This window comes from Erpetoichthys calabaricus, chromosome 3 (assembly GCF_900747795.2).
Source record: "Erpetoichthys calabaricus chromosome 3, fErpCal1.3, whole genome shotgun sequence".
In the NCBI taxonomy this organism is placed as follows: domain Eukaryota; kingdom Metazoa; phylum Chordata; class Cladistia; order Polypteriformes; family Polypteridae; genus Erpetoichthys; species Erpetoichthys calabaricus.
The window spans coordinates 15,153,871-15,176,929 of NC_041396.2; the positions used below are offsets into that span (position 1 = coordinate 15,153,871).

At 42.9% G+C, this 23,059-nt stretch overlaps 2 protein-coding genes across 3 annotated transcripts in view; both read left to right on the plus strand.

Annotated features, from left to right (window-relative positions):
• The window catches only part of clic5a (chloride intracellular channel 5a), a 1,193,419-nt gene that overhangs the window by 914,705 nt on the left and 255,655 nt on the right, over positions 1-23,059 (plus strand). The gene's annotated exons all lie outside the window — the stretch shown is intronic.
• Positions 1-23,059, plus strand: part of LOC114647659 (opsin-5-like) — a 46,521-nt gene that overhangs the window by 7,538 nt on the left and 15,924 nt on the right. The window contains exons 2-4 of the mRNA XM_028796265.1: positions 534-625; positions 2,572-2,890; positions 8,062-8,393. Coding sequence (XP_028652098.1) covers positions 534-625; positions 2,572-2,890; positions 8,062-8,393 — 743 coding nt within the window. The remainder of the gene's footprint in view (positions 1-533; positions 626-2,571; positions 2,891-8,061; positions 8,394-23,059) is intronic.

Here is a 23,059-nt window from a genome sequence, read left to right on the forward strand (position 1 = left end):
GGGCTTCCTACGTATATTGGAAATCGCAGAAATAGTGAGGAGGGGTTTCCCCTATCTATATATACAGTTTAGGGGGTACCCCCGTTGCCCCCCCCCCTCCCCCCTTGGGTGTTGCAATAGGAAATGAAACATACCTAAGTTTTGGAATACACTGCAAGGAATAAACATGCAAAATTTCAGCTTCCCACCTGTATGGAAAGTGGGAGAATTAGTGAGGAGTCAGTGAGGGCTTTGCCTTTTATATGTACAGATAAGGTGTATTTAAATAAAAAAAGTCTTCATAATTATTGTATTTTATTCAAGAACACTGTAATAGCCTAATATAAGGCATGCAAAATTGAAAAAGGTAAACTCACAGGTCATTTATTCTCACTCCTTAAAAAATACAAAATGAACTGAACATGAACTATAATTCAAAATTGAAATGGTGAACTCTGAACGTGAATTTATTCATTTTAATCTGTGTGAACTGAACTTTGAGTTCCCGACACTGGTCACACCGGACAACGAGTTGGTTCACTTCCTCTCTGTAGGCCGAGACATCATTGTTGCTGATGAGGCCCACCACAGTTTCCTCATCTGCGGATTTGATGATACAATTCGAGTTATGCCTGGAATGACAGTCGTGAGTCATCAAATTGAACAACAGAGGGCTCACAACACAGCCCTGAGGGTCCCCAGAGATCAAGGTGATATATTTTGTCCCCAACATGTACTGTCTGCATTGTGTCAGTGAGGAAGTCCAATATCCAGTTGAGTAATGGGGTGCTGATGCCTAGTGGATCAGGTTTTCTTACCACATGCTGTATTTAAACCAGAGGTAAAGTCAATAAAGAGCAGCCAAACATAACTGTTCTTGTTCTCCACATGGGCCATGGTCAGATGAAGTGTTGCTGATACAGTATACCATCATCAGTGCAGTGGTTAAGGAGCTATGCAAACTGAAGTGGATCAAATGTTGCAGGGAGTATGGATGTTATATGGCCTTTCAAAACACTTTATCACGATGGGGTGAGAGCTACAGAGCAATAGTCACTGAGCACCGACACCAGTGACTTCTTTGGCAATGGTACGATAGTAGTGGCTTTGAACCATGGAGGTATGACGACTTTCCTCAGGGAGGTACTGTATTATAAATGTCTGTAAGAATGTGCGTCAGTTGATCAGCACATTTCCCGTGTGCACACCCTGGTATGTTGTCAGCTTTCTGAACATCAGCTGGATCAAGTCAGAGTGCTTCATCATCCAGGCTAGGAGGGGCTTTCAAATTTGATGAGTTGTTCTTTTCTTCTAACTGGCTGAAATAAGCGTTAAGTCAGTCAGTCATTGTCCAAACATGCTATATCCTACCACAGGGTCACGGCCACAGGGCGCAAGGCAAGAACAAACCCCAGGCAGGACGCCAGCCCACCGCAGGGCACACCCACACACCAAGCACACACGAGGGACAATTTAGGATCGCCAATGCACCCAATCTGCATGTCTTTGGACTGTGGGAGGAAACCGGAGTACCTAGAGGAAACCCACACAGACACGGGGAGAACAAGCAAACTCCACGTAGGAGCGACCCGGGAAGCAAACCCAGGTCTCTTTACTGCGAGGCAGCAGTGCTACCATTGCACCACCGTGCTGCCCTAATTAAATGCATATACTGTATAAAGTATCAAGGGTAAACCTAATTAACAATTTCAGAAATGTCTGCTAATGCACCACAAGAGCAGCAACAAGTCACGGAATTAAAGAACGGGTTTAATTAACGACAAGAATTGGCACCTCATTAAGCAGCTGGTTGGAGTGAAATTGAGTTTGAGTCCTTGACTTAGGTGGTCTTCTGTTGGCTCCCTCACTTCACGTTTCATTTCTGTTTGGGTGCCATTGAAGGAAAAAAATGAAGCAATTCAGAGGAACGATTAAGAAAATTAGGGGAACAAATCTTAAAAAAGCAATTCAATTAAAATGAATTCACAAGAAGTTAATTAACAGCACAAACAGGGCACTCATTTAAAAAAAAAAAAGGGTTAAAATGAAAACCTGCAGCCACGGTGGTCCTCCAGGACCGAACTTGGTGACCCCTGCCCCTAGGGGAGTGTAGGGCTTATGCTCAGGGGATAAATTGGGCCACTCCAACCGAGCATTTTTGTGGAGTAGTTGGAGTGTCCCAATGCTTGTAGGGGCTCTCATATGAGTCAGGGGAAGGCAGCAGGAGACTGAATGAGCGAGGCTCGGCTCGGAGTGGGAGCCGTGGACAGCTGGGACCCAAGTCTGAGAGAACAGGTTGGCATCTCCTCAGCTGCAAAGCCTGTGCAGGGTAAGCAGAGGAGACGTTGGTTTAAAGAGTTTTTTTTTAGAAATGCTTCCTGCTATGGAATTTTAACCTCGTTTTTGATTTTTATTGAATTATTTATTGAAGCTTTGGCGCACTGCACCATTGAACCATTTTTGTCTGGCTTTTGGTTTTTTAATAAAAGCACTTAACACGATACAAAGTAAATCAGCATGTTTTATTTTCCACCTTCCCTGTCTGCCAGTTCACACGTCAAGAAGGCCTATGCACTGGATGACCATTAACAGTTTATTTTGTTTGTTTTATTTTCAGCCATATTGTCTGTGATTGGAAATGGAGCCGTGCTCACTGTTGCCATCCTGAAATCATCTCGACTGAAGCCTGCTGAGCTGCTCAGCGTAAATCTCGCAGTGACTGACCTGGGCATGGCGCTCACCATGTATCCGCTTGCTATTGCCTCGGCTTGGAGCCATGCCTGGCTGGGAGGTGACAGCTCCTGCATTTATTACAGCGTGGCTGGATTCCTTTTTGGTGTGGCAAGCATCACGACACTGGCTGTTATGGCTGTTGTTCGCCTAAACCTAACCTCAACGTCTTCTGTTACAAGTAAGGCAAATCCCTTCATGCTTCTCACTGAAATGAAATATATTGCGTGGAGTTTGCATGTTCTCCCCATGTCGGCGTCAGTTTCCTCCCACAGTCCAAAGACATGCTGGTTAGGTGAATTGGCGATTATAAATTGTCCCTAGTGTGTGCTTGGTGTGTGTGTGCCCTGTGGTGGGCTGGCGCCCTGCCCAGGATTTATTCCTGCCTTGCACCCTGTGAAGGCTGGGATTGGCTCCAGCAGAACCCCGTGACCCTGTGTTTGGATATAGCATGTTGGAAAATGACTGACTGACTAACATTTAAACTGAATGGATACATTTAGTATTTATAACCATCAATCTACAGCAAAATAACAAAATGAAAATATTAAAGGATTGCAAATTCGATAAACGTTAAAACCTGAAATCTTTTATTCATAGAAGTATTCAGACCTTTAATTCAGTACTTTGTGGAAGCCCCTTTGGCAACAGAGCCGGCATCTTCATCTTTGCCATCTCTCTACAAGCTTTGCACACCTAGATTAGATTGTCTCATGGTCTGTTAGATTGAGTGAGAAGCAATCTGTAAACTGATATCTTCAAATATCTCCATACACGTCTTGTGGGGTTTAAGTCTGAGGTTTGACTGGACCACTCAAGGACACCCCTCAGAGGCTTGTCCCAAAGCCACTCCAGCTTGGTCTTGGCTATATGATTCTTGTCATTATTGTACTGAATGGTAAACCATCACCACAGTCTGAAGTAATGTGCACTCTGGGGCAGGTTTTCTTCAAGGACCTCTCTGGATCTGTCTGCATTTGTCCTTTCCTCCATTCTGACCAGTCTCCCTGTCCACTGCACCTACCTGGCGTGATGCTGTCACCACCATGATTCACCATAGTCACGATATTAGGCAGGTAATGAGTGATGTGTAGTCTTTACCAGAAACAGTGCTTGGGGTTCTGCTGAAAAAGTACAAGTGTTGTCTTGTTAGACCATAGAATCTTTCTCCTTGGTCTCTCAAAGTCCTCCAAACAGTCATATGCCTTTTAATCAAGAATGCCACCACCACCATGGTTCAAATTAGGATGGTATTAGGCAAGATGTGGGCAGTGCCTGGTCTTCACAAGATAAAATTCCTGGAGTTCTGTCCATACAGTTCATTAGACCAGTGAATCTTTCGCCTCATACTCTTAGAGTCCTCTAAACTGTCATATTCCTTTTAATCAAGCATGGCTTCTATCTAGCCACTCTACAATAAACATCTGGTTGATGGAGAGCTGCTCAAATGGTTATCTTTCCAACAGGTTCTCCCATCTCAGCTGATGACTTCTGTAACTCTATTAGAGTGCCCATTGGATTCTTGGTCACCTCCCTGGCTAAGGCAAATGTTGCCACTCAGTTTAGAAGAGTTAGGAAGAGACCTTGTTGTTCCAAACTTCCTCCATTTCACACTTATTGAGGCCACTGTGCTCCTGGGAACACTCAGAGCTTCACACAGGATTTGATTCCCTTGCCCTGAACTGTGCATCACCGAAATTTGGTCATGGAGGTCTACAAAGAGTTTCTCTGGCTTCATAGTTTGGTTTTTGTCCTGACATACGGTGTAAATTATAGGGCCTTCTATACACAGATAGCCACGTGTGCTTTTCTAAACGATGTCCAATCAATTCCTATGACTTGAACGAAGTCAGTAGACGAACTGGGAGAGCATTGGGACGTAATGAGGTCGCTGGAAAGGGGCGTGCGGCACTCCTGATATCTCTGCAAAAGGACGAAGGTCCAATTCTTTAGAGTCCTGGTGTTTCCTGTGTTGTTATATGGATATGAGACATGGACGCCATCCAGTGACCTGAGACGAAGACTGAACTCCTTTGGTACTGTGTGTCTTCAGAGAATCCTTGGTTATCGCTGGTTTGACTTTGTGTCACTCATGGGCTCCCGATTGTAGCACATGACCTACATTGTAAGGGAGTGTCAGTTACAGCACTACCGCCATGTGGAGCGATTCTCCAAGGGTGATCCATTTCACAGGATTCCCATTGTTGAGGTCCCGAGTGGCTAGACCAGGCCAAGGGGTTGCCCATGTAACACCAGCTGCAACAGATAGATAGTCATTTCCGGAGGGTGGGACTGGTCCGTGTGTCTGCCTGGGGGTTTGCCAACCAGGATACCATGGTGTTTCATCATATGGTGGGTGCGGCAACATGCTGTACCAGTGCATGCTCCCCAACCTGACCCGATCTGACCTGGTTGCACATTATAGGTTGGCTGATGAGGAGATAATTGGATGTTGGATTATTGCTTCTAGTTGTGGGTTTGTGAAAGGAGTCCTAATGTTTGTTAAACATGGCTTGGTTTTGTCCCAGACCAGTCCCATGCAGCCTGGTTATTCTGGTTGGCCAGACAGTTAATTCTAGCAAGAGTCCTGGGGCCTCATGTATAACGCCATGCATAGAATTCACACTAAAACATGGCGTACGCACAAAAATGGAAATACGCGTACGCACAAAAAAATCCAGATGCATAAATCTGTGCGTACGTCAACTTCCACGCTCATCTGCTCCATATATCCCAGTCTGCGTGAAAAGTAACACATGTGCACACGCCTGCTGCACCACCCCAACTCCTCCCAGAATTAAAACACTTTGAATATGCAAATCAATATAAATAGCCCTTAAGCTCAGCGTTCTGTGAAAAGACAATGGCAAAAGCACAGGGAAAAAAGAAGAATTTCAGTGAATACCAAGTGGAGGCTAGAAAAAAATTACTATTTGTTGGTTTAAACAGCGGTATAAACAACAAAAGGAAGTTGATCGAGTGACATAGAATGTCGGAGAAACTCGAAAGCTCAAGTTCACAAAGTCGCACAGTAACCAAAATAAAAAAGAAGTTGTCAGATATCAAAGTCTTTGTGAAAAGGCGAGTCGTAGCCCACCATCTGAGTGTCATATGGAAGCTTATTAGGGTACAGAGAAAAAAAATAGGCACGCAGTGGGGATATGATATGTCAACTTTAATCTTGAAATTTCACTTTAATCACATAGTTTATTTTGTCATTAAAGTAGAACATCATAAACTTCATCTTAAAATCATTTAATTTACTAGTTTCTCAAATCCCATCGTAACTAAAGTAGCACATTACATGCTTTGTATTGTATGTGTTCTTCTATGTGCTCTATGTGTGAGAATCACTACGTGCTTCTTAAACAGGCTTTCTCTTCCTGCGTTGCGTTTACCGTATGGTTGCAGTTCAAATAGACTGTGTGCATGGCTGAGGCAGCGTGTGCTTGATGCTGTATCCCGATAATTCTCTTTCCGATCAGCTGCTGTTGAGCTGTGTGTGATTCCACACTCAGATACAGTGGGATAAATACTCCAAGTAGTGCAGTGAGAGTAACAACGCTAAAGCGGCTATGTTATTTGGAATAGTTTGGCCATTCTGTGCATCATTATATTGTTACAGGTTAATTACAATCAGATGCCTTAAACTAATAAACAATATGCGGTTAATTTCAGTGTATTTGATAAAGCCACGTCAGGCATGTACATCTAAAAAAGAAAGGGAAACCACACTGGAACAAAAGCACTGCTCTGATGCTGGGTGCCACCAGTTTGTAAAACCGAATGGGGAACTTGCGTACATCAGGGTTTGAGCTGCCATGAAAATGTGTGTGGCTTTACGGCAAGTTTTGGTTTTATACATCGCGATTTGAGCATGGAAACGTACGTACGCACCGTTTATACTTGAGGACCCAGGCTAAGATTCACTTAGCAAAAGAGAAGAACAATGTATGGTCAAGATCTTCTGATAAGGTAACTGTCCAACAAAGTCTTTTGAAGTTTCTGATGAGTTTTTCAATACAATGTGGATCTTTAGTCAGGCTGTCTGTCTGAGAGATGCAAACAATCCTAATATCGGGCCATAAAACTCTTGTCTTGTGTTGTAATGTGTCATCTAAAAAAGAAAGGGAAACCACACTGGAACAAAAGCACTGCTCTGATGCTGGGTGCCACCAGTTTGTAAAACTGAATGGGGAACTTGCGTACGCCAGGGATTGATCTGGCATGAAAATGTGCGTTGCTTTATGCCAAGTTTAGTTTTTAGATATCACGATGTGAGTGTGGAAACAGGCGTACGCAACATTTTTGTACATATGCACCGTTTATACATGAGTCCCCTGGTCATTCCAAAATTCTTCCATTTTACAATTCTTGAGGCCACTGAGGTCCTGAGAACAGTCAAAGCTTCAGAAATGTTTTTTTTTCCCCTTCACCCTGATCTGTGCCTCACCAAATTTGAACATGGGGGTCTACAGAGAGTTTCTAGGACCTCATGGTTTGTTATTTGTCTTGACATGCAGTGTAAATTGATGGACCCTCTATACACAGGTGCTGTACATGTGTGCCTCTCTAAATGATTTCCAACCATTTCAGTTTGCCACAGGTGGACTCCAATCAAGTTCTAGAAACATCTCAAAAAAAATGAAAGCAAACAGGATGGACCCGAGCACAATTTGGAATGCAACAGTAAAGAGTCTGAATACTTCAGTTTAAGATTTTTAAGTAGTTTGCAAAACTTTCTGAAAATATGTTGTCATTTTGTCATTATGGATTACTGAATATAGGTTGATGGGCAGAAATGGCACATTTCTCCATTTCAAATGTACTTATTGACACCATAAAGTGTGCAGAAAGGGAAGGCATCTGAATATTTTGTGATTCCAATGTAGCTAAACTAACAAGTACGCTGAACTGAATGAATTCTCCTCTACTGAAACTTTGCTTAAGTGATCTTAGTGAGAAGTCAAGCAAAATGGCCCCTTTTATCGGGAGGGTTTGCCCCATGGAACTCTCCTCTCTTCTGGCGTCAAATGCCCGAGCCACCTCAGTGGCAGGAGTCTGAGTGCGGCGGTACACCTCTCACACCGTAACACTGGTGTCCTAAGGTGAGCTCAGGAAGGCCAGAAACTCCCATGGTGCAGAAGGGCAAAAGCTCTCTTGATCTTGATTTTCAGTATGAGTACAGACCGTGAAAGTGGGGCCTCATGATCCTTCTGGCTTTTTGGGTTTTCTAGTTAGCCAAGGAAAGGTGTCATTCTGCTTGACTTCTCATTACATCCATAATGGCTAACACGGTACAACACCCTAGTACTGAAGTGATCTTGTAACGTCTTTTGTTTTGTTTCACAGCCAATAAACTAAATCAAAAGAAAATCCTGCACGCCATTGCCTGCATTTGGCTCTATGCCTTATTTTGGGCCCTCCTTCCACTGTGCGGGTGGGGGAAATATGGACCTGAGCCCTTTGGTATCTCCTGCTCTATCCTGTGGGCAACGGCACACGAATCACGCAACCAATCCTCATTCATCGTGGTGATCTTTATGCTCTGTATTATTTTGCCCACCTTCACCCTTGTGCACTGCTATTCCCTAATAGCCTGGAAACACCACAAGGCCTACAAGGCAATGAAGAACAGGGAGCAGATCCCCAATGCCGGGAAGCTGGACAGACAGCTAACTCTGGTAGGTGCCTACTTTCTTTTTCCATGTCACTGTAAGTTTATGTTTATTGTAAGGGGGGACGTGACTGGCATACAAGCAAGAAGGCAGCCTGTTCTATGTGAGTGTTTCTGCCCCACTGATGTTTTTTTGTTATTTTTATATGTCTCTGTAGCGTGCTCAGTATGAGTAGACAGTCAAATTTAATGTCAGGTGTGGTGAGATGAGTTAAAGGGTGGTAAATATTTTAATTAAAAGTCAATTTTTATCCATTTAAACACAACCCATTTTAGCTCAGGTTACAGCACAACTTTGGGACTTTCCTTGATTGACTCAGATAAACCCCATAGAGCAGGGGTGTCAAACTCCACTCCTGGAGGGCCACAGTGGCTGCAGGTTTTCATTCTAACCATCTTCTTAATCAGTGACCAGTTTTCACTGCTAATTGACTTCTTTTCTGTTCATTTGAATAGCCCTGTTTTTAAGGATTCAGTCTTCTGAATTGATTTGTGTCTTCATTAAATGGCAGCCAGACAGAAATAAGCCAACAGATGTCCAGCTATAGTGCATCCAGAAAGTATTCACAGCTCATCACTTTTTGCACATTTTGTTATGTTACAGCCTTATTCCAAAATGGATTAAATTCATTTCTTTCCTCAGAATTCTACACACAACACCCCATAATGACAATGTGAAAAAAGTTTACTTGAGGTTTTTGCAAATTTATTAAAAATAAAAAAACTGAGAAATCCCATGTCCATAAGTATTCACAGCCTTTGCTCAATACTTTGTCGATGCCCCTTTGGCAGCAATTCCAGCCTCAAGTCTTGTTGAATATGATGCCACAAGCTTGGCACACCTATCCTTAGCCAGTTTCGCCCATTCCTCCTTGCAGCACCTCTCAAGCTCCATCAGGTTGGATGGGAAGCGTCGGTGCACAGCCATTTTAAGATCTCTCCAGAGATGTTCAATCGGATTCAAGTCTGGGCTCTGGCTGGGCCACTCAAGGACATTCACAGAGTTGTCCTGAAGCCACTCCTTTAATATCTTGGCTGTGTGCTTAGGGTCGTTGTCCTGCTGAAAGATGAACCGTCGCCCCAGTCTGAGGTCAAGAGTGCTCTGGAGCAGGTTTTCATCCAGGATGTCTCTGTACATTGCTGCAGTCATCTTTCCCTTTATCCTGACTAGTCTCCCAGTCCCTGCCGCTGAAAAACATCCCCACAGCATGATGCTGCCACCACCATGCTTCACTGTAGGGATGGTATTGGCCTGGTGATGAGTGGTGCCTGGTTTCCTCCAAACGTGATGCCTGGCATTCACACCAAAGAGTTCAATCTTTGTCTCATCAGACCAGAGAATTTTCTTTCTCATGGTCTGAGAGTCCTTCAGGTGCCTTTTGGCAAACTCCAGGTGGTCTGCCATGTGCCTTTTACTAAGGAGTGGCTTCCATCTGACCACTCTACCATACAGGCCTGATTGGTGGATTGCTGCAGAGATGGTTGTCCTTCTGGAAGGTTCTTCTCTCTCCACAGAGGACCTCTGGAGCTCTGACAGAGTGACCATCGGGTTCTTGGTCACCTCCCTGACTAAGCCCCTGCTCCCCTGATCGCTCAGTTTAGATGGCCGGCCAGCTCTAGGAAGAGTCCTGGTGGTTTTGAACTTCTTCCACTTACGGATGATGGAGGTCACTGTGCTCATTGGGACCTTCAAAGCAGCAGAAATGTTTCTGTAACCTTCCCCAGATTTGTGCCTTGAAACAATCCTGTCTCGGAGGTCTACAGACAATTCCTTTGACTTCATGCTTGGTTTGTGCTCTGACATGAACTGTCAACTGTGGGACCTTCTATAGACAGGTGTGTGCCTTTCCAAATCATGTCCAGTCAACTGAATTTACCACAGGTGGACTCCAATGAAGCTGCAGAAACATCTCAAGGATGATCGGGGAAACAGGAAGCACCTGAGCTCAATTTTGAGCTTCATGGCAAAGGCTGTGAATACTTATGTACATGTGCTTTCTCAATTTTTTTTATTTTTAATAAATTTGCAAAAACCTCAAGTAAACTTTTTTCACGTTGTCATTATGGGGTGTTGTGTGTAGAATTCGGAGGAAAAAAATGAATTGAATCCATTTTGGAATAAGGCTGTAAGATAACAAAATGTGGAGAAAGTGATGTGCTGTGAATACTTTCCGGATGCACTGTAAGTTGGGTCTTCAAAGTCCAACCAATTTATTAATAATAATAATAATAATAATAATAATAATACATTTTATTTATATAGCGCCTTTCCCATGCTCAAGACACTTCAGACGAAAAGTGTTGTTAACAGGGAGGAGAGGCAACAGCATTCGTGCACCAGCGTCCCCTCCTCTGTATTGAACCGTCCATTCTTGTTGTTAATTAAACCGTTTATTTAATTCAATAGCTTGTTATACGCTCTCGTTCTGCCACGGTAGACATTTCCATAAGTGTTAGTTTTCTCGATTTCTTACAACAGTGTCAACATGTTTTGGTGACCTGAGCAGATCAACATTTATTGAGACCTTCAACTTCTTTTGCCTTAATTGTAATTGACTTGATTCAGACCTTTAAATTATTTCTTTTTTGTTTAATTAGCAGCCAAACAGTAATGAGACACAAAACGAGCCGAACACACGTCCCGTATCCATCACACAATATCTGAAAATAAAGAATGGTGAAGGTCTCAATAAATGTTGACCTGCTCAGGTCATTAAAACATGTTGACACTGTTCTAAGAAATAAAGAAGATCAACAGCTATGGAAATGTCTACCGTGGCAGAACGAGAGCATATAACAAGCCATTGAATTAAATAAACGGTTTAATTAACAACAAGAATGGACTTCTAATTAAGCAATTGTTTGGAGTTTGAAGACACAACTGTCATCTGTTGGCTTATTTCTGTCTGGCCGCCATTTAATGAAGAAATGAACCAATTCAGACGAATGAATCCTTAAAAACAGGGCTGTTAAAATGAAGGGAAAAGAAGTTAATAAGCAGTGAAAACTGATCACTGATTAGGATAAGGGTTAGAATACAGCTCTCCAGGATCGGAGTTGGACACCCCTGCTAGAACATCCGAGGAAAGACCTGAAAATGCAAGTTTATATGGCAGGTGTCTTTACCCAGCTGGGACACCCTTGTAGTGGAAGGGCTGAGGAGAGAGTGCGTGCACAGGGCACTATCTTCCCCTGGATCGCTACATGGCAGCCCCCTGGGTTGCCGTGGTGCCTGGAATTTCCACAAGGCATTATGGGACTTGGAGTTTGCTGACTCAGACCTGTTGGGTTCTGTGGGTGCCGCCAGGGGGTGCTGCAGGGACTGCGGCGCCCTTACTTCATTGGGTTCCCACCTCATCTGGAAATGCTTCCAGACCACACTAACGGGCCAATGGAAGTACTCCTGGGTGCAGCATAAAAGAATCCCGCTGCCTTCATTCCACAAGCCAGAGGTGGGAGGAAGAGGAGCGAAGTTTGCTGAAGGAAGGAGGAGGCAGAGAGAGAGAAAGAAAGAGAGAGACATTGAAAACGAGAAGAAAAAGAAGGCAAAGTATTTTATTGCTGCAGGCGTCATTCTAGTGCTTTGGACTTGTGTACTGTGCTTTGCTGGTGGGGAATGAATAAGGAAGCGTTTCCCACAAAATAAAAACTTGTGTGCCATGCAAAACCTGTGCATATGTCTGTCTATGTTGGTTCTGGGGAGCAGGAGCGCCCTCTACAGGCCATATAACACTTCACATCAAATCTAATGAAGTCTGAGAGAATCAGCCAGTAAAAATGAGATAAACACCCCAAAGCTTGTAGGGACTTACCCAAGAAGACCTGAAGCTGTCATTTCTGACAATACGGGTTTCTACAAAGTATCAGCTTGATATTTTAATTTTTTTATTAGATCATTAGAACAGTCAAGAACAGGCCTTTAGTCTAACAAAGCTCACCAGTCCTATCCACTTAATCCTTCCAAAATAACATCAGGTCTAGTTTTGAAAGTCCTACTGTCTACCATACTACTTAGTCACTTATTCCATGTGTTTATAGTTCTCTGTTTGAAGAAAAACATCCTAATGGTTGTGTGAAATTTCCCCTTAACAAGTTTCCAACTGTGTCCCCGTGTTCTTGATGAACTCATTTTCAAGTCACCGTCTCGATCCACTGGACTAATTCCCTTCCTAATTTTAAACACTTCAGTCAGGTCTCCTCTTAATCTTCTTTTGCTTAAACTGTAAAGGCTCAGCTCTTTTAATCTTTCCTCATAACTCATCCCCTGTAGTCCTGGAATCAGGGCAATTGCTGTTCTCTGGACTTTTTCTAGCGCTAACTGTATGAGTACTCCAGATGAGGCCTCACCAGTGTGTTATAAAGACTGAGCAGGACCTCCAGTGACTTGTACTCCACACATCAAGGCGCTATATAACCTGACATTCTGTTAGCCTTTGTAATGGCTTCTGAACACTGTCAGGAAGTTAATTATGTCGAGTCCACTATGACTTCTAAATCCTTCTCACAAGGTGTGCTTTCAAGTTTCAGACCTCCCATTGTGTATTCAAACCTAGCATTCTTACTTCCTACATTTACTTTACATTTACTGACATTAAATTTCATCTGCCACAAATCAGCCTAGTTGCTCTTCTCTGGACTTTCTCTAGTGTTGTTATGTCCTTTTTGTAGCCTGGAGACCAAAACTGCACCCAGTACTCCAGATGAGGGCTCACCAGTGAGTTATAAAGACTGAGCAGAACCTCCTGTGACTTGTACTCCACACATCAAGGCGCTATATAACCTGACATTCTGTTAGCCTTCTTAATGGCTCTGAACACTGGCTGGCAGTTGATAGTGAACATTCCACTGCGACTCATAAATCCTTTCCATAATTTATATTTTCGATTTTCCGACCACCCATGGTGTATTCAAGCCTAACATTTTTACTTCCTACGTGTAATACTTTACATTTACTTACATTAAATTTCATCTACTTCAAATCTCCCTGAGCCTGTATGTTGTCCAAGTCCCTCTGTAATGATTCAACAGATTATAGATTATCCGCTAATCCACCCAGCTTCGTATCATCTGCAAAATGAACCAGCTTGTTCTTTATATTCCTATCTAAATCATCCATCCATCCATCCATCCATTTTCCAACCCGTTGAATCCGAACACAGGGTCACGGGGGTCTGCTGGAGCCAATCCCAGCCAACACAGGGCACAAGGCAGGAACCAATCCCGGGCAGGGTGCCAACCCACCGCAGGACGCACACAAACACACCAAGCACACACTAGGGCCAATTTAGAATCGCCAATGCACCTAACCTGCATGTCTTTGGACTGTGGGAGGAAACCCACGCAGACACGGAGAGAACATGCAGACTCCACACAGGGAGGACCCGGGAAGCAAACCCAGGTCTCCTAACTGCGAGGCAGCAGCGCTACCACTGTGCCACCATGCCGCCCATCTAAATCATTTATATATATTAAAAATGGCAGCAGCCCCAGCACTGCCCACTGCTGGACACCACTCGTAACATCACTTAATTCTGATGAGGTTCCTCACACCCTCATCACCCCTCTGCTTCCTGTGTCTGAGCCAATTCTGCCCCCATCTACACACCACACATGAACTCCCAATGCTCTTAGTCTGATGCCCAGTTTCTCATGTGGCACCTTATTAAATGCTTTCTGAATATCAAGATAAATAATATTATCTGCTCCACTTTCATCATATCCTTTCTGTTGCTTCCTTCCATAGAATTCCAGTGTGTTGGTAAAACACAACCTCCCTCGTCCTAACCCATGTTGACTGTTCAGTAAAACTTCTGTTCTTGCCAGGTGTTCCACAATCCTTTTCCTGTCATGTACGTTACAATTACTGGTCTGTAGCTGGTTTTTTTTTGTGCTTTATTTCGCATTATAAAATTTCTTGTATTAGGAATTTGTTAGTTTTCACATACCCCTTGGGGTCAGAGCGCAGGGTCAGCCATTGTACAGCGCCCCTGGAGCAATTACAGGTTAAGGGTCTTGCTCAAGGGCCCAGCAGAGTAGGATCTCTTTTGGCAGTGACAGGGATTTGAACCGGCAACCTTCTGGATACCAGCATAGATCCTTAGCCTCAGAGCCACCACTCCGCCCCTCTGCCCTTTCACCCTCTTTATAAAACGGGATAATATTTGCCATTTTCCAGTCTTTTAGAATTTCTCCAATCAGCAGTGACTTCCTATAAATGTGTGTCAAGGGTTTATATCTGTACTCACTAAACTCCTTAAGCACTCGTACATCAATATTATCTGGTTCTGGTGATTTGTTTGATTTCAGCCTATTTAATCTGAGCAGCTCTTCTCTCTCTACATTTTCCAAATCCCTCAATATCTCCTTAGTAGTCCCTTTTACCAATGGGAGGTTACCTACTTCCTCACATGTGAAGACCTCAGAACAATGCGAGTTTAGAACATCTGATATTTTTAAATTCTCTTTATTATTCCTGATGCACTTCACCTCCTCCTTGACTGTTTTTTACCACTAAAGTATTGACAAAAATCTCTTTGGGTCATCTTTCGCCTTATCTCCTATATTCTCCTCTTCCCTAATTTTCTTCTTAATGGTTGCCCTCAAATTCTTAAATTTCTATAATCGTGTTGGTTATTCTGTGGAATTGAGTGTTGCTTGCCAGGGGCACTCTTCTCGAGTGGCCTTAATTTCACATTTCCCACATGCACATCATCAATCACCTCTTGTCCTTTTCCATCAGTGTACTTTCCAGAGGTGGGTGTGTCAAGGGTGTGTCAATTAGGCGTTCTCGTCCCATCGTCTTAGCATTGGTGGGCGGGTCTCTGTGAGTTGGCGGGTGTGGCTATGTCGTGCGTATCCCATGGTTGTCTTGCCGGCTTAGTGAATTATATATATAGACGGCATATTTAGTTGCTTCCTGATTTGATGGCTTGACACAGCTTTTGTACTACCCATGCTCAGTATGTGCCCCCATTGCACGGTCGGTTTCATGACTGTCAATGTCATGAGGAAGCTCCCAGGCTGCAGACCCATGGGGCATCACAGAGCCCTGCTTATACCCTCTGTGAAAGAAAATGTAACTGCTTGCAAGCTATAAAGGGTTCAAAGGTGTTTTGCTATAACGGCAGTTTATTCATACAGGCAGGCATCTGTCTGTCATAAGACAGGGTGCAGTAAGCTGACATAAGACATCTTCCTTTTTTAAGGACCGTGTCTGTTAGACACAGGAAAATGACCTTTCCTTCTTTAGGGGCCCTCCTGACACGTACACAAAAAATAAATGGTTTGCACAATCCATCCAACAGCTATATCCTAACTATAGGGTCACGAGGGTCTGCTGGAGCCAATCCCAGCCAACACAGGGCACAAGGCAGGAAACAAACCCCGGGCAGGGCACCAGCCCACCACAGGGCGTGCGCACACACACACACACACACCAAGCACAATTTAGGATCGCCAATGCACCTCACCTGCATGTGTTTAGGAGGAAATCCACGCAGACACGGGGAGAACATGCAAACTCCACGCAGGGAGGACCCGGGAAGCGAACCTCAGGTCTTCTAACTGCAAGGCAGCAGCACTACCCACTGCGCCACCGTGCTGCTGGTTTGTGCAATTTAAAATGAAAATACTTAGATGCTGTTTCATAAATAAGGGGGAGGGAGGAAAATTAATTTTAAAAAGCAGACAAAAAAAAGTGAAACTTGCTCTTCTGCTTTGCAAAGCATGAATCCATATAACTCATCTGTGACTGAATAAAAGCTGATTGATTGAACTATTCCTATCTTCCTCGGAGATCTCCTTCCACACCTCACTGGTATCTTAAAGGAGTGCCAGGCTGATAAGGTTTTCTTTTTCTTTTTTATTTTGTGTCCTTTGCCTTGTGTCTACTGTTCTCCGCTGCTTCTGAATTTGGGCAATTTGCTTTTCAGAAAAGGGCCCAATTATTGTAATTATAGAGTAGAGTGCCACCAGTTGTAAGTGTCTACCCCTTCCCATCAGGCTATTCTCTAGTGCCTTAAGTGCAGGGCTGATTCAAATTAATTATTTTCTTAAAAAACAGAGGAAGGCAGGAGCACCCCACAGGCCCGACCTGGAAGGAGCAGATATTAACAATGGAACAGGAGATACAGTGGGTATAGAAAAGAATCCCCCCCTTCGAACTATTCCCATTTTTTTTGCTTTACAGCCTTAAACGAAAACACACAAACTAATATTTTTTCCAGCTTTACTTGCTCAATGCAACCTCTAACATCCAAGTGGAAGATATCACTGCTACAGTACAGAAAAATATTGAAAAAATCAAAAACAAGAAATACTGAGATGAATAAAGGACCAAAACTCACTCAGGTGTCAGTGCCCACCATTTCCATTGCGGTTACTGGCTTCCATCCACCTGTGATCAGTTGTAATGAGTGTGATTAGTGAAGCTGTTCCTGGAGCATTCGTTCCCTTGCTTGGTAGTGCAACTGACTGCAAACAACTGACTATGGGTGGCAAGTCACTTATAAAAGATCTCAGGGATGGAGTTGTGGATGGACATAAGGCAGGAGATGAGATGAGGAGAAAATCTCAAAGGTTTCATCAATCCCAAGGAGCTCAGTAAAGTTCATCATAAAGAAGTGGCAAGTGTCTGGTACTACTAGGACCCTCCCTGGATCCGGCCGTCCATTAGGAGGAAACTGATAAGAGAGGCTACCAGGAGGTCATTGTCTACTTTGAAGGAGTTACAGGATTTGATGGAAAAGAGTGGTCATTGTGTGCAGGTGACAACAATTTGACAAGTGCTCCACAAGTGTGGCTTGTTCAGGAGGGTCGCACTTCTCAAGAAAGGCCACATTAAGGCTCGTTTGAGCTTTGCCAGAATGCAACTTGAAGATTCTGATGCCAAGTGGAAAAAGATCTTATGGTCAGATGAGACCAAAATCAAACTATTTGGCCTCAATACCAAATGGTACACCAATGCAGCTCACCATCCACAACACACCATACCTACAGTAAAGCATGGAGGTGGCAGCATCCTGTTATGGGGGGTCTGGGGTTCTCATTAGGATAGAAGGAAAAATGGATGGGGCAAAATACCATCAAATTCTGGAGGAAAACCTGCTACCCTCTGCCAGAAAGATGAAGATGGGCAGAATGTTCACCTTTCAACACGACAACAACCCGAAGCACACAGCAAAATGGAGCACACAGTGGCTAAAGGAGAAAAAAGCGAATGTCCTGGTGTGGCCAGTCAGAGCCCTGACCTAAATCACACTGAAAATCTGTGGAGAGATCTGAAGATAGCAGACCACCAACGCTCCAATGTGACCGAACTTGAACAGTTCAACTGGAAAGAAGAGTTGGGGGCAAATATTACTAATCTAGGTGTGCAAAGCTGATAGAGAAGTATCTCAACAGACTCAAGGCTGTCATTAAAGCAAAAGGGGGGGTCAACAAAATGACATTGACATTGGGGGGGGGGGTGATCCTTTATTAATCTCACTAGGTCTTGTTTTTGATTTTTTATCATTTTTCTGAACTGTAGCTGTGATATCTTTCACTTGGATGGTGTAGATTGCATTGAGTAAGTAAAGCTGGGAAGAAATATTGGCTTGTGTGTGCTTTCATTTAAGGCTGTAAAGCAAAAAAAAAAGGGAATATTTCGAGGGGGGGGGGGGGATTCTTTTCTATACCCACTGTATATGCTTGGGTTACTCCTGTCAGTGACTCTCATGTGCTCACCCTTGGTGCGGAGGTTTGTTCAGTGCGCTTTAATACTTTAAATGCTGTAATGTAGAAGCGTGCCAGCAGCATCTCTTACTCCTGCCAATCGTGCAGACAATGAGGCTAAATTTGAAATAATTGTGCGTAATCGGAAAATAACAAGAGGATGTGAAGAGCATCAAATTAAGGCACTTGAGGCCTTCTAATTACACTCAGCTGGGACATGATGATTATCCACCCCAAGTCACCCCCAGCTTTTCAGTGGGGCTCTCATTTGGCCAACTCCGCAGACTTCAGAAACATGGAGTGACATTCTTACAAGAATATACTATCATTAAACAAGCAAGCTAGAAAACGCAATGGTATTTACTGACACAAGAGAGTAACAGTTCAATCACGCGTTAGTGGACTAGTAGCAGTAGTAGGTATGTCGTCATATATGAATATATCCATCCATCCATCCATTTTCTAACCCGCTGAATCCGAACACAGGGTCACGGGGGTCTGCTGGAGCCAATCCCAGCCAACACAGGGCACAAGGCAGGAACCAATCCCGGGCAGGGTGCCAACCCACCACAGGACACACACAAACACACCCACACACCAAGCACACACTAGGGCCAATTTAGAATCGCCAATCCACCTAACCTGCATGTCTTTGGACTGTGGGAGGAAACCCACGCAGACACGGGGAGAACATGCAAACTCCACGCAGGGAGGACCCGGGAAGCGAACCCAGATCACCCAACTGCGAGGCAGCAGCGCTACCCACTGCGCCACCGTGCCGCCCGTATGAATATATGGTGCCTGTAAAAAAGTATTCATCCCCTAGGACGTTTTCACATTTCATTGTTATCCAACCTTGAATCCCAGTAGATTTCATTTGGCTTTTTGACACTGATCAATACAAAAAAGCTCTTTCATGTCAATGTGGAAGCAGATCTCCCCAAGGTGGTATAAATTACAGGTATGCGCTGCTTAACATCCACAATATGTTCTGTAAAATCAGACATTACGCAATTTGGATGTTCTGCAAATCAAGGCTATTATAGTTAACGAAAACTAAAATCAAAACTGAAACTATTATTAAGAAAACATTTATTCGTAAACTGAAATAAAATAATTAATAAAACCGAATTGAAAAACTAAAACTAAACGAAACTATTAAAGTAGCTGGAAAGACTAACTGAAATAAAATAATTTACTAAAAATATTTTTAGTTTTCATTTTTGAATGAATATTCTTGCTGTTAGTCTTTAGCCCTTGTAACGTTTAACTCTAAAACAGAAAGTCATCCAATACGAGCCGCACGCTTATATTCATCCCATGAATGGCGGCTGGTGACAGAGGGCAGCATTTGCGGTGACAGAGCAAACGGGCGCGTAAAGCGTGTGAAATAGAAAATGATATATAGTGTGCGATAGACATTTTGAGTAAAAAAAACCCTCAAACTTTAAATTTCATTACAAATTGGCCCATTCTGGACAATTAAAGGAAAAGATAAAAAGTGCCAGCAGACAGCGCAGATTAGTTCAGCACAAATGACATAGAAATTATTAAAAAAATTATAAAATTGTGTAAAATTGTTCATATTCAGTATCTGGTTTTGATTCTGCTTCTTTCTATCAGACAAAAACAAAACCAGATAGTAAACCATGTAGTGTAGTAAGCAACCACTAAAATTAAACGAATATCCAGTCCCGTTAAGTGTACAGTTCTGTCTGATTATGACACAAAACGGAACTCCACAGCAGCTCTTTAACCAGACCATAATTACTAAAACTAAAACTGAAACTAATACACTACCTTCAAATTTGAAACTTTATTAAACAGAACCTGCCCAATTTTTCTCACCTCCCACCTACCTCTACACCGGAAAAAATATTGCTCAGTCTCGAGGACTCAGACAGCATTTCTGTAATATATAAAACTATTTTACAGTCCCTCCATTTCAAAGATACCAGAGCACAGTGGGAAAAAGATCTCTCACTCAACATCTCAGAAAAGGAGTGGAAGGCAGCCATGCACAGAATTCTCTCGCGCTCCATGTGTACAAAGCATACAATTATTCAACTTAAAATCATCTATCGAGCACATCTGTCTCACTTAAAATTGTCCACAATGTTTCCAGGGTGAGAGCCAACCTGCAACAACAACAACAACATTTATTTATAAAGCACATTTTCATACAAAAAAGTAGCTCAAAGTGCTTTACATAGTGAAGAAAAGAAAAATAAAGGACAAAAATAAGAAATTAAAATAAGACAACATTAGTTAACATAGAATAAGAGTAAGGTCCGATGGCCAGGGAGGACAGAAAAGGCAAAAAAAAAAACTCCAGACGGCTGGAGAAAAAAATAAAATCTGCAGGGGGTCCGAGGCCACGAGACCACCCAGTCCCCTCTGCGCATTCTACCTCACATAAATGAAATAGTCCTCTTTGTATTTAGGGTTCTCACGGAAGGACTTGATGATGATTAGGGATGGGAATCGAAAAAAAAACCCTTGTTGAGAACCGGTTCCCACTGTTTCAATTCCTTGGAATTGTTTGCCATTTTTGCAAACGATTCCCCTATCGATTCCAGTCACCTCGAATGACGTCACCACGTTGCGTAGCGTCATTTACCCAGCAGGAAACATGGCGCCTAAGCGGCACAAACGCTCAAAAGTTTGGTTATACTTTACGAGAGAGGATGACAACAGGGCAACTTGCAATACTTGCAAAGTAGATATTTCATCAAAGGGAGGAAACACTACGAATATGCAAAAGCATTTGCTCACTAAACACGCGATAACCTTAAATGAATGTCGTGTTTTTGATCCGCTCCGGACTAGTGAATCTCAACCCAGCAGCAGTGGTAACGTTTGCACGTCCTCTTCCGTTAATACGGCAGGTAACTAATCAACTAACACTGCATATTATGTTAGCGCGATTTGCTTATTGCAAAACCTGCTATTGCTGTGCATTGCATTTAGATGACCATGACGACAGAGACAGATAGAGTCTGGCTGGATCAGATGCTGGCAGTTCTCGCTGTAGTCTACCGGTAGCTTCTCCTTTCACAGAGGCGGGGAAAAGTAAAATGACACAGGCCAGGATAGACGAATGTCACCGAGCAGTGACTAAGTTTGTGGTAAAAGGCTTGCACCCATTTGCCACAGTAGATGCCCCCGATTTTCGGTAAGTGAATGTGTTTAATTGTAGGCTAAGTCAGGGAATGTCAAAGTTGCATGTTCTCCTCTTACCAGATGTTTCATCCGTTTCCATTTATATATCTTTTAGAGAAATGACAAAGACTCTGAAGCCTAAGTACAAAGCCCCAAACAGAGACAGTTTAACCAACCACTTGATCCCTGTTTGGTATGCAGTTGAAAAGGCAAATCTGATTTCTGAGCTGAAACAAGGCAGCCGTCACTGCAGATGGATGGACAAGTTTTAGTCAAGATCATTACCTCACAGTAACGCTGCATTATGTCAGGAATGGCCAGGCTCAAGAAAAAGTCCTCAAAACCAAACCAGTGTACCAGGCACAGACAGGGACAGCTGTAGCAGAGGAGATTGATGAGATCTTGGAGGAGTATGGTATCAAAGACAAGGTTGTGGCAGCCACGGTTGATAATGCGGCCAACATGGATGTAGCTGTCAAAATAGTTGATGGTTGCAAAATTGCACAGTGCACAGTTCCATTGGACTTGAGTTGATTGTATTTGTTGCTGGCTGATGTAGTTTTATTTTTGAGTGCTCAGCTCATATACTTTTAAAAAGGAGAGTGTAAATGTTACTGGACATTCTTGTGTAATTGCCACAGAATAATTTATGTTATACTTTGTTATTGCTACAGAAGAATATTTATTTTATTATTATTTTACATTTACAAATTTTTTTCTGGGGACCCCGTGGCACCCCATCGAGGAGCCGTAGGCTGTGGATCTCTTAAGATCTCACTGTTGGGTTTGTAAGGTCATGCTACTCCTAAATTTCTATCTTGTTCAAAGATAAGATATAAAACAAAGTTCTAAGCTAATCGACCTGTGTGTTCTCCTTTTTTAAAAATAAGAATCAATAGGAGAATCGATAAAGAATCGAATTGTTAAACAGAATAGAAAATGGAATCGGAATCGTGAAAATCTTATCAATTCCCATCCCTAATGATGATGGTCATGCAGACTTCTGGCTTTTAATCCATCAATGTTGGAACATCATGGTGCTTTGCGCCACCACCAAAAGGAAACCGGAAAAAGAAACAGAAGAGAGTAAGGGTTAGTACAGATTTTAGAGCCACCATGAATGGTAATTATAATGAATTGGATATACAGAGTATCAGGATTAAATTAAAGTGAAGTTATGAGAAGGCCATGTTAAAGTAATGTGTTTTCAGCAGTTTTTTGAAGTGCTCCACTGTATTAGCCTGGCGAATTCCTATTGGCAGGCTATTCCAAATTTTAGGTGCATAACAGCAGAAGGCCACCCGCCTCACCACTTCTTTTAAGTTTTGCTCTTGGAATTCTAAGGAGACACTCATTTGAGGATCTGAGGTTACAATTTGGAATATAAGATGTCAGACATTCCAATATATAAGATGGGGTGAGATTATTTAAGGCTTTATAAACCATAAGCAGAATTTTAAAGTCAATCCTGAATGACACAAGTAACCAGTGTAGTGACATCAAAACTGGAGAAATGCGCTCGGATTTTCTTTTCCTGGTTAGGATTCTAGCAGCTGCATTCTGTACTCATTGCAAACGATTGATGTCTTTTTTGGGTAGTTCTGAGAGGAGTGCGTTACAGTAATCTAGTTGACTGAAAACAAAAGCGTGAACTCATTTCTCAGCATCTTTCAATGATATAAGAGGTCTAACTTTTGCTATGTTTCTTAAGTGAAAAAATGCTGTCCTAGTGATCTGATTAATATGTGATTTAAAATTCAGATTACATTCAACGGTTACCCCTAAGCTTTTTACCTC